This window comes from Sapajus apella, unplaced genomic scaffold (assembly GCF_009761245.1).
Source record: "Sapajus apella isolate SASKATOON/1434 unplaced genomic scaffold, GSC_monkey_1.0 scaffold155, whole genome shotgun sequence".
Taxonomy (NCBI): domain Eukaryota; kingdom Metazoa; phylum Chordata; class Mammalia; order Primates; family Cebidae; genus Sapajus; species Sapajus apella.
Window position 1 is genome coordinate 1,540,656 of NW_022437095.1, and position 12,409 is coordinate 1,553,064.

At 44.1% G+C, this 12,409-nt stretch overlaps 1 protein-coding gene across 1 annotated transcript in view; it reads right to left on the bottom strand.

Annotated features, from left to right (window-relative positions):
- Positions 1 to 9,880, bottom strand: part of ADARB2 (adenosine deaminase RNA specific B2 (inactive)) — a 455,637-nt gene extending 445,757 nt beyond the window's left edge. Inside the window, exon 1 of the mRNA XM_032266161.1 lies at positions 9,446 to 9,880. Within this exon, the coding sequence (XP_032122052.1) occupies positions 9,446 to 9,545 (100 nt within the window). The 5' untranslated portion in view covers positions 9,546 to 9,880. The remainder of the gene's footprint in view (positions 1 to 9,445) is intronic.
- Between the last annotated feature and the right edge of the window lie 2,529 nt (positions 9,881 to 12,409).

Consider the following 12,409-nt stretch of genomic DNA (forward strand, 5'->3'; position numbering starts at 1 on the left):
CCCCGAAAAGGTTCCCTTCTCACAGAATGTTCTGATGATTTCTTTAAGAAATTCTTATTACAAAATGCAATCAATTGTCTCAGCGGGTTTTAATTGAGTAGCTATTATATTTTGATATTGTAGAAAGAATAGTAATGTTTAAACCTAAAGGGGTCTATATTTTAATGGTTTAGTTTTATAAAGAACTTTCACTTGATATAATAAAGGAACTACAACAGAAATCTGGTTTTTGTAAGACCGTCTGATGATAATTTATGTATATCCACAGTGTTGAGATCACGGAGGGTTGTTTCTGTTCCCTGTTTGGATTTCACATGTGTGCCTCTGTATCTCTATGAACAACAGGAGCTCAGGAGGAAGGGCCACGGCCACGGCCATGCCTTTTTCTCGTGCCACTGTGGCTCTTTGCCTCTCTCATAGCAGGCACTGGAGACAGAGTTACACATGAATAAATAAGACTCATGCCAAATACACTTTTTGTCTAAATACATATATAATGTTTAAGGCAAAGTGGCAAACAGAGCAGAATTGGATAGCATGCACCATACTTTGAAATCAAGTATCCTTTCTGTCTTTGTAGCCACAAAAATAAAATGTAAGAAAGATGAACTTTAATCAGGCACAAGAAGAGACTCAGAAATTAGTCTTTCTCTCTTTCCTTTAAAATCTCTTCCTACCAGTGTTGTTCTTGTTTCTCTTTTGTTTTATGATGTAAGAAGATAGATTATTTTTTATTACTGGCAAAGACAAAACGATTTATTTCATTTGGTGGGAAATACACAGAAAGGGAGACTTTAAACAATGATGTTTTGGAATTTTTACAATCAAGCAATCACTGTGTCTCTCCATCCTCTAAAGCACAGTCACAAACCAACATTCTTTTTCACTGCCTCCCAAAGAACTTGTGCTGTCAGAAGTTATGATTCCTTTCTCTACATGAGTTTTGTAATGCTTGTGTTAGACTGCTGCTGTTCTGGAGCTGGGAAATCTTTTAATATTTCAATATTCTCTATTTGAATAAATACTTTTGGGCTTCACCTCTTGAGCCTGTCATCCCTCTACATTGCATGCATATATTAGACATCTGCACACACACACAGGTGCACATGCTAATGACATGCATTCTATTCATTACCCACATACGAGAGCCCATGGCAGGATTTAATTTCCCTGAAGCAGAAATTTGGTTAAAAACTCAGGTGATTACATAAAAGTATATGAACTCTCACATTTACACTTAAAAACAAATACCTTTATCTTCCTAAATGCTTAAGCAGTAAATATTTCCCCGCATTTCAGTCGGTGCTGAATACATACCCGTCTGCAGTTCCTGAGAGGGAAACAGTGTAAGGGTGTTGGAAGGGCGCTCTGCTACACATCCAAGCTGTGACACTTGCACAGGCAACAGCTTTTGCCCTCCGTGCAGCATCACTCAGGCTGCCAGAATTACTGTGCTCCTCGTGCTACTGTCTTGGAGTTTTTTCAAAAGCTGCTGCTTGTCCTAGTACTTTTCCTACCACTCCAACAACGATGTTTACCTCAAAATTATTTCTTCAGAAAAACTTAGCATAAAATTATTTGATTTTTCAACATTTCTGCTTGAACCATATAATTTGGATTAAAAACTCTGTTTAAATTCTCTGAGAATCTGGATAGTCTTTTAAATGTTTCTCTGTAGTATTAATATTTAGAATTGAAGCATAAATAAAATATCTTTGTGCCTGTGGTTAAATTAGGCTACCTATGTTTTTCTTTATCTAGGGAATAGTAAAAGGTATTTTTTTTTTAAAAAGGAAAACAAATCTTTTGCAGATTCCCAAATTTATAAAAACAATCTCTTTTCTAATTGCACACATCAGATAGTGTCCGGGCTTGTATATATTTTATGTTTCCATCCTCAGGCCTGAATGCAGCGTAACACAGAGGGCAGGTACTTCCCTTAAGGACGCAGCTCTTTTCAGGGCCATAAGCCCAATGCCAGTGCAGCATCTGTTCCAGACAGGGATGAGTGAACCCAGCCAGACCTGGGGTTTGGAGGAGGTCAAAATCTATTCTTCTGATGTTTCTGTCATGTTCATTAAATTGTATTTTTTTTCAAATGCAATTAAACTTTTAGGAAATATTGCATGTATTTTAAAAAGAGGGCATTTTTGTACTTCTGGTGGACTTAAACTGATAAAACCCACTTTTTGATTAATCATTATTGGTGCCCTAGATACAGGCTTTGAACTCTCCTGCTATGGGTCCCAATCGTGCTTCTTAGAAACAGCCAGGACCTCCACTCCTGTTTGGTTTCACCCATAAAAAGGGATTTTCAGGTAGGAGTAGGCTCCAGTTTCTGAGAACTGAGTCCCACATCCTATTTTAATACCACCTTTGAGACATCGTATTTGAGAAATCATGTAAGACATTACAAAATGATGAGGCAGAGCTTCCGTCTGTCGGCAGCGGGAAACAAGAATCAAAGGCTTCATCTCAAATAAATGGAGCAGTGCAGATTAATTAAATCGATAAATTCTCCAAAGCACATCCTGGTTAAGGGGTTTAAAGGAATTCTTTCCATTATGTGCCAATCACCTGAAGGTGTTGAGCCATCATTCCGCCCTGAGATTCACTCCATCTACTAGAGACCCTAGAAAAGGGGGCTCCCAAATAGACTGTGAACAATGTTCATTTTATTTTTGATCCAAATGGCAGAACAACAGCCACAGAGAGAAACCCGGATCTGCTTTGCAAATGATCTGCTGCTGGCACCGTTAAAAAGACATGCGATGAAGGTGGTCAGCTTTGAGTTGGAGGTCCGTGCGAGTGAGCCGGCGTTTAACGCTAGACATGCTAACTACCTCTTCCAGCTCTGCACCGCCACCGCTGTTTCTCTTTCTGGTCCGTGGGACGTTTTGTTCCTACACGGTGTGGAGAGGAAAGTGGCCCCGTTCCGCGTGAGGCTTCAGCTGTGTGAATATTTGCATCAGAACGGAATCAGCTGCTCCGTGACACAAACACGAGGGTCCTAGTTGCCCTCTGCCTTGGCAGCAGCTCAGCGAAGCCACCCTCAGTCCCACAATTTTAAGTGTATACAGCTCAGAAAAGCTTTCAAAAATTTCATCTCTTAGAGAGTTGAAAGAAATTTCATTAAAATCAAAGTCACCTGAGCATTTATATCGTATTTCTCTTCAAACTTAAACATACATGCTACTTTTCTTTGTTTAGAGGAATGCATGATTTATTGGACACTATTTCTTAAGCATCAAATCCCCTCCTTAATGTAAATATGGAATTTAGACGACCTGTCTATGTTTTGAGATTAAAAAAATTAGTAACTATTGATCATTTTTAAAATTTATAACAGATACTAATTTTCAACATATACGTATTTTATAACCCAAAGAGAATTTACCAGCCATTTTCCTGCCAAAAACCAGAACTAACTGTATTCATTCACCATCAATAAAATAATACAGCGTAATTATTTTGCTGCCCTTCCTATCCAATACCTATGACTAGAATAAAAGGTGATTAAATGTCCACAGTGCATGTGGAGGGCCTGGGAAACTCAGATTAACTCTTTATTTCCAAATAGAGATCATTCTTCAGAAAAGTCTGCTATCTTTGCAAGCAGCCAGACTTTGAGGGCTGGAGCGGGAGACTGTGGAGCTCTCAAAACACAGACGTGTCAGTTTCTATGTTGCTAATATTTGGATGTGGTTTCTGGAAAATTAGATTCACTCATAAATTTGCAGATGGAGATTCAGAGCCGGGCGTTGCTTAAACAATGTCAGCCAAGCGATCGGATAAAATAGTCCCGTCCTCCATTCCTTTTAAATCAAATAAATGAGTAAATAGAAGCCCAACTTTAACTGCTGAACAGGGAGGTCTTGACACTGCGCTAGTAACCTATGCAAGCAGAAGAGGGGTTCTGGCTCCAAGTCTCTGAATTTCCCAATGTACCCCTCCCTTCCTGTTTTCTTAAGTCTCTTCAGAGCACCTTAGCTGTCCCTGTGAACCAAAAATTGTGCACGCATTCTTTCTTCTCTTTTTGAATATTAGTAATATGCCTTTATTTGTTATTGGTACATTCTTAGTTATAATATATTAAGAGCTAGGAATAAACAGTCATCTTTGCAAAATCAGGTATTTAAGAGCATCTGTTTCTCTGAGCAGGGGAAAACTTTTAATTGTAAAGACAGAGGTTAATTCAGTTTCATTCTATTCACAAATACTTAGCAACATGAATCAGGCTTCTTGGCTACACACCAGGCGGGGTGCAGGTGCGTGCTGCCTTTCTTGAGTTACCCTATAACCACAGAGACGGTGTCAACATGCAGTAGTTTGAATATTCTGTGAAGGGCAGCCAGGCTTTTCATAGTTCACTTGGCATTCATTCACCTTTATTCATATATTCTCTTTCAAAATGGCAATAAGTGCTTTTAAAGTCTTGCTTACAATGTGGAAAATTATCCTTTTAGAAATCTTGTGAGCTCATAATTAAGAACCAAATTTATAGTTGCAATATCTATTTTGATATAATATTCTTAAATGATAAGAAGAGTATTACAGTTAATTTTGGTTTTAGAAGTTGTCCAAAACTGTTCATGTTGCAAAAATACGGACATTCATTTTCTACTATTTTGGAAAAAGAAGCAACCAGGTATAAAAATTACTTAAATGTTTCAGCTGTCTCTACTGTGTATATACATATACACATATACACAGTAATATACATGTATATATATATGTATGCATATATATCATACTATATACATGTATAGTTTTGAAATTGAACATGAAATGACTTTAGGGCATAAGTTATCTTTTCATGTCTCAAAAAATAAAGACTATTTCGTTTTCTGTGTTTCCTTACATAATGCTCTTCTGGGGGGGTGCTTCCGCAGGAAGCGAGTCACCCCTGTTTAGATATGGATACATGAATCCCATATTTTTATTCTGCATTCAAACTCACTCATCATCTCTAATGCCCTTGAAGCAATCTCAAATTACTGTTATTACACGGGTCACTAGAAACCAGAGGCACTAATACAAATTTTTTAAAAAGAGAAAGGGAAAAAAAGCACCACACAATTAGATGCTGGTTAAGGGCTGAATCAATTTGATTTTATCACCAAATCCAGCCCTTCCTCTCGAGCTGTCAGCCAGCGAGATAAGCGGAGGGTGTGGGGCTCCGCCGGCCACCTCTCGGGGCTGTGTCCCTCGCCGGCCAGGGCGACACCGGTACCGACAGCCGTGGCACTGCAGGGGCTGAGGAGCCCACGGCCGCTCTGCCCTCATCCTTAGCACAATCTTTCTATTTCATTAATTTTTCATGGATTTTCATTTCACAGCAAGCCGGCACCTGCCATCCATCTGCTCGACTTATTTTGTTCCTTTAGCCAACTTTTTATTTGCATTTCACAACATTCAGCAACCTGCCGGTTCTCCACACCTTCCCGTGACTCATGGCTTTACTTTTAGAGAGCTCCCTCATGCTCAAAATGCATGTTCAAGTTGCTAAAACTCTGTATAACCAACCATGCTAGAACAATACCTGAATTTCAAGTTAACTTATTTTGCCGTCAAATGCCTCAAAGAGGTGCCCTGTGCCCTGTGCCGGCCCGGGCGATGGCAGGTGCTATGTAGCCAGTCACTCCCAGAGCCCCTTCCCCTTTCCCGTCTGTGAAGATTGACACGCCGCTTCTAAAACGCCAGCCTCCAGTGCACCTTGTGGAACCAGCTGATTTTGGATTGGTTCTCAATCTATTTGCAGATACGTTTGCCTTGAGAGAGCCTTTTTCAAAGAAACTTCAGTCATTTTACACATTGTACAGAGTAATGGGCAGAAGATTAAAAATGTTTCATTTGCAAAATGCCTTTTATGTCAATGGAAAGCTTCTTTTAGAAAAAAAGGCGTTCACAAAAGAAAGAAAAAGATATACCAAACAGAATATCTGCACAGTTTGAATAACTAAAAAATTCAAGAAATTCCTCATACATACTACCCTGAAGTTATCCCAGGTTCACAGATTTATTGGCATATTTTAAAGTGATTTATTTTTATATAACATACTGTTTTGATGAGTTCTGCCTCTCTCGCTATCTGGTTGAACTGATACTAACAAAAAGTTCTTTAAACATTTTTCTTTTTTTGTTGTTGTTAAAATGTATCCTTTTATGATACTTACACATTGAGTTATTTTCTAATACAGGCAGGTGTTACTCTCTAAACTACATATATGGATTTGGTTGTACACAATCACCTCGTGCAATTCTACCAATAAATATAAAATGACTTGCAATCTCTTGGTACTCTCTGTGAGAAATGAACTGCATGGGTATTTGGTGATGGCAGGTAAGAGTCTCCGTAAACTCCAAGCACTATTATTTTCTGAACGGCTCTGAATGAGGCAGGCGCAGGACATACTGACGTGTCTCATGTGTGTCATGGGATATGAACCTTGCTTTGCCATAGATGTAAAAATAAGAGAGGTTTTCCCTGTCCTTCTCATAGCTTTTCTTTTTTAGCAGCTTGTTTTTCTCCCATAGAAGAGTCAAATTTTGGCAGTTTTCATTTACATGAAACATTTAAACCATTTGTGAATAATTTCTAAAAGAAAGTCCCTACTGAAAAACAAAACAGAAAATGCAAAACTGTACAACACTAGGTCCCAGTAAAATAGCAGAAGTAGGATTGATGTGTGGGGAGACATATTCTGAGAATCTTCTTTAAAGTTTATCTGAGAGAGAAATGCAGGTTCCTGCCAAATAATACCTGAAAGTCATATTCTGTGACGAAGGTAGATTTTTTTTTATTTTTAAAGATACATACAGCTTCCTTTGTGGCGTGGTAGCAAGAATATCATTACCAGGAAGATGGATTGTACTTAATGCAAGTATTGTGTCATGACCACACTTCAGCTGTAGCTACGGCATGCTTTATTTCAGAGATCACAGATCATTTTGATAAGAAGCAGATCATGCCAAAGTCACTCTCAGAGTGCACATATAGACAAGGAACCACATTTCAACACACTGGGAAACTAAAAGTTATCATGCATCTTCAAAAATGATTCTTGTCCCTTAGGCTAGGTGGAAATACACATCTCACAGGCAACAAGGTCAGAATGTATCTTAATGTCTTTATTCCCCTATAAAAAGAGCCTTTACTTTGTGCTTCCATCAGTGTCTTCAGTACCCAATAGAGCCACACTAGAATTCCTTAACAGTCTCATACACACATGGATTTTAAATTGTGGCAAGTACAGAGTTTTAATATCAGGTAAGCTTAAAAGTTGAGGTTATTCTGTTCATTTATGGTTGTTAAGATTCATGACAATTAGGACATAATTTAAACTAGCCATGGTTTTTGATAAAATAGAAAAAACAACATCTGTAATAACTATGTATCATAGATGAAGTGATCTATTCCAAGTAAAATGCAAATAATTATTTAGCGTGTCTCTTTGCTGGCTGTGTCACCTTTTAATTTGATCAGGTGCATCTACATGGTTACGTTTCCCCAAAAATGGAATATTTAGCGATTTGATTTGACTTTCCTATCAAGATAGCGGCCGGCAGGTGCCATGGGAAATTCTCCCGACACCACAAATCTCTTCGTAATAGAAATCAGTGTACAAATCCTCAATGCCCTTTCCCGCTTTAATTTTTGTCTATGAAAATTAAGGGACTTGATATATTCAAAATAGCCAAGGTATGGTACTATTTGGTATACGAATTTTATTTTGAATTGCTAAAGTTTATAGCAAACGAAGTCTTTCTCCAGATTTGCCTTTTTCTCTTAAATTGAATACTTTCTAAGCTAGCACGACTGACATTCATGGCAAGACAAGTGAATTTGGAGAAAGGCTGAACTTCCCACCAGTTTCTATTTCTATAAACTGCTTTATTGTGAACTATTACTCCACATTCTTCAACTCTAAATATCTAAATAGACTAAGCAAAAAAATATTGGGAGACGTGAACACTTGAAGTATAGAGATGACACTTCCTTTTTCCCTCTTTTAAAAGTCGCATTCATTATTCAATCCGGTGACTTTCTCAATAGCAACGCCACTTTGTGTTGGCATTATCTTCAGAGGACACTAACAGGTCTGTTTCAAAATGATAATTTCAAATGACAAAGTGCATCGCAAGCACACACCATAGCAGCTTGAGAGTTAAAGGAGAATCAGAACATCAACCCCCTCCTGAAACCAAAGGCTCTGAACCCTTTAGAGGAAGTTGTGGGGCCCCATACCCTCCCCGTGGTCCTGACCTTCGGTCATAGTCAACGACTGTTTGCTATTGCCATTATGCTTCAGACTGTCTGGATAATTTCTATTATTGGAGGAAGCAGTAAAGGCCCTGGTGACAGAGGGCACACAGGAAATAATGGTCTGGTGGAAACTTGTCACAGGCCAATGCAAAGATGAGAATTCTCCAGGAAACACGGACAACTCCAAACACATCTAACATTGCCTCCTGCTTTCAAACAGCTGGCAAGGCTGATCAACGCTGGCTGTGTTTTTCCAACTGTGTTTACAGTTCTACATTCCCTTAAAATACCGGCACATTTCAAATCATGCTAAGAGCTGAACTTTCTCCTGCAGGCTCCCCAGGAGCTGACAGTAACCCAGGTTCCTTTCTGGGAGAGAGGAGGCGGCATGAGAAGGATCTTCTCATCTTTCCGTGGCACCGGGCGTCGCTCACAGCGGAGCGGTCGCTGGCTCTGCACAGCCCCGGTGTGAGTGCGGCCCTGGCCGGCTGCGGCCCTGGCTAACTTCGGCGCGGCCCAGCCCTAGCAATCTCATAACAAGGCGCAGCCTGGCAGTTTCTCAGCGGCAACTGTCGCCAGCTGCTTTTCCTGCTTTCCTGCTTTGCAGGTTTTTTTCCCCACCACTAACAAAATGGGATGCTTCTTTCTGTTTCCAAGGATTCGTTTCTGCTTATTTCTCCGAGGACGAGCCCTAAGTTCTCTGTAGGTCCCAGTGTTTACAAAACGACGGGTGTCAAGGACTCAAAGCTGCCAACCCACCTGGGGAGGCGGCCACGGGGCTCCGCCCGCCCCTGCCTCGGGGACAGCTGGGATGGGGTAGCCCGCGCGAGGGCTCGTCCCCCGCTTTTGGGGACGTTGGCTTAGGTGGGCATTTCCTTTGGCCCCGGGAGGGTGGGAGGCGGTGCCAGCCCCGTGTGCGGCGTGGGGACCGCGGGGTCCACGGGGGGCTCCTCGCCGCCCTCTGTCCCGGTCCCCCAAACGTGTCACTGAGGCGCTGCTCGCTGTCCCTTCTGCGCGCAAGGAGCCCCCTGACCACGGACACGGGGATACAAACGCCCGGCGCCCTGCACGGAGGGGCTGTCCCGCCAGCGCCCCGAAGTGAAGTGCTCAGAACAGACAAGCCCGGAGCGCCCAGCAGAGGCCGGGGTGGACGCAGGGCCGGCGCCGCGCGGTCCTTACCTCTGCGCTTGGAGCGCCGCCGCCTCCTCCTCTTGGACTTGCATTTGAGTTGACTGCTCAGCCCTCCGGAGCCTCTGCCGCCCCCCAGGACCGAGGCCATGGCCGACACGCAGTCGCGGAGCCCGGGGCGCCTCCGGCACCTGCCCCTCCGCTGCCTCCTTCCCGCCGCCGCGGAGCTTCTGAGGCTGGAAACCGGGAGCGGACGCTTCTCAGGACGGAGCAGGAGCGCGCGCCGCGTCTCTGCCTGTCTCTCCCGGACGGTTCTCGGCGACCTGCTCCCGCCGGGCTGGGCGCGCGGGGCGGGCGGCTCCCCGGACCCCGAGGGCGGGAAGGGCACGGGCGTCCCGAGCGCTCCCGGCTCCTGCTGCCGCCGCCGGTCTGGGCTCCGGGCTCGGGGCGGGCGCGGGCGGCTACTTTTGCGCCTCTGCGAGTTGTTTGGCACCAGCCACTTTGAAGCCGATCGCGCAGGGAGCTCGTCGATTTGCTGCCGCAGCGTCTCCTTAGATCCAATCACCGCCGTGGAGGCCCTGACGTCAGCGGCGCCCGGCGGCCTCGAACTCGGCTCGGGCCGGAGGCAACGCTCCCCGGGAACCCGGGCGCAGCGCGGCGCGTCCGCGGCAGACGGGCGGCCTCCGGGGGGCCGGGAGCACCGGGCTCTGCGGCCGCGGGACGGCTCGGCTCAGACACAGGGACCCGCAGCTTTTACGCAGTTGATTCACGGCCGGGCTCCCCCGGCCTGTCTCAGAAACGCGGAGACTGGGACCGAGGCCGGCCGCGCCCGCGGGGCGGGGTGTCCTTCCTCAGCCCGATGCGGGGCTGCGCCTGCGGCTTTGCCGTTTTCTCCTTCCTCTCTCCCTCTCTCTCCGTGTCCCCGGCCGTTTCCTCTGAGACACAGAAACAGACGGAGGTTTCGGGATCTCAGTCTGATTCTTGCCGTCAGGAACTGCATGTGTTGCTTTATTTAGGAAACAATGACACAAAAGGAAGAGAGGGCTCTCATCGAGAGTCTTGTTGCCAAATGTAATACTTGGATGAAAGAAAGTAACATCTACAAAGAGGTGCGTTGCACATTGAAATGGTTATAAGCAATTGTTTTTTTCAGGAATGGCCTATGTTTCAAGATTATACCCATGGAGCCCTAGAAGACTTATGTAAAATATAAAGAGGAATAAAATCTGGTAATCCTCATTGTATCTTGCATTTAAATGACATCAGCTTATAATAGTCATGATTAAAAAAAAATCCACTGTAAAATTCATTAGCACATATGAACATGTTGATATAAAAATGGCACACATTACTGTTATTCACTGCTTCATGTGCACCCTTTTCAAGCTGTTTATGGGCCTAGAAATTTCCAGATAATTTTTATTATGAGAAAAAATAATCCCTCTGGGAAACATTGGAAATAATTGGGATGTTCCTGTGTTGTTATGTGGTGAGCTGATAGATAGCAGCTCAGTTTTCATCGATAAGAGAGCGTAAGACATTTGATTTCAAATCTTAACTCCACTGCTATGAACCTTGGGCAAGTTAAACCGTACCTCAGTTTCCCCATCTGTAAACTGGGGATCACAATGTCACCCACCTCATAAGTTCATTCATACTTGTGAATCAGTATCAACCAGTATAGACAGGAACGGGCACACATTAATAACTCTATGATTGTTGTTTTCCAGCAAATAATTTGGAAAGAATGAGCATGTGTTACAGATAGGCCTCAGAAAGACAGGGCTTCTGTACTTTCCTTTCAGAATGTTGAACTGTCTGGCCCAAGTCAGACTGAGGACCACCATCAAATCAACATCCTTCTTCAGTGCTGGGTTCCCCAATCCTATTCCCAGAACAGTACAGCTCGGCCCTGCTGATAATTTGCAGCCAGGGTTGAGAAGGAACATGACCTTCCCACTTCCTCTCTGCAATATCTGAGGTATCTGAATGTTAAACTACATCCAGAAATACAGCTCTAGGACTCTGCCTGTGAAACTTCTGAGCTTCACACAATACGCCTGCACTCATCCAAAGCTGCCCTACTTCTGTGTCTGCAGAAAACCCATCGGGAGGTGCAGTCACCGAAGGAAGGTGCTTAGAGAGCTTCACAGACACACACAGCCCCCGCGAGGCGGTCCGCGCTTGTGAACGTCCCCAGGAGCTCCATCCTCACGCGGAGCAATGGTGTTGTCTCCAGACTCATATACTCTGACCCTTGTTTCACCCAAAGAGCAGATATGGTGGCTGGAAAGTAATCCTTCTCAGTTGTATTTCCTTCCGATGCTGGTGGAGTGAGGAAACAAAACTGAAACCTGTCTTTGAATACTGACTTTGGACCCTACTTCGAAAGTTAATTAAGAGCAAAATTTTAGCAAGCCTTTACATTTCTTGAAGTTCCTCCAATTCGCTCATTTTTGTATAATTTATGAAAATGCTGTTTCCACAGAGATACATGCTGTTTTCTGTGTTTTATTTATTTTGCATAAGACAACGCATAATAGATGATGGTAGGGTGATGGCTGGGTGAGAAAGCGTTTGTTTCTCATCACAGAGGGGCTTTCAAGAAGAGGCTGGCAGTGGCAAGCACGTGAGCTCCAGCGTGGTTTCCAGCTCGTCTCTTGTTGCAGACAGGGCTGTGAGTGAGCAGTGCTGGGAAGCTGCCATTCCCCGACGAGCCTCCTCCCCTCCTGCCTGTTCCCACAGTGCCTCCCTGCAGCTTGGCAGCATGCAGGGCTGAGCAGCCCTTGGAAGAGGCTTCAGGAGCAGAAGCCAATCTCGCCCTGTGCCCATCAGGAGATGTCGCTGTGGTGTCTCCAGCTACTTCACGCTGTCTCTGCTCTTCCCACAGAACAAAGCACTGGCAGAGAGGCTGCAAGGAGGAGCCCGGCAGCCACAAGGCCAACAGCAGCCCGGCGTGAACCTGTCAGCAGGGGAGACGGGCGAGGCACGGAAAGGAGCCCTTGGCTGGATGGG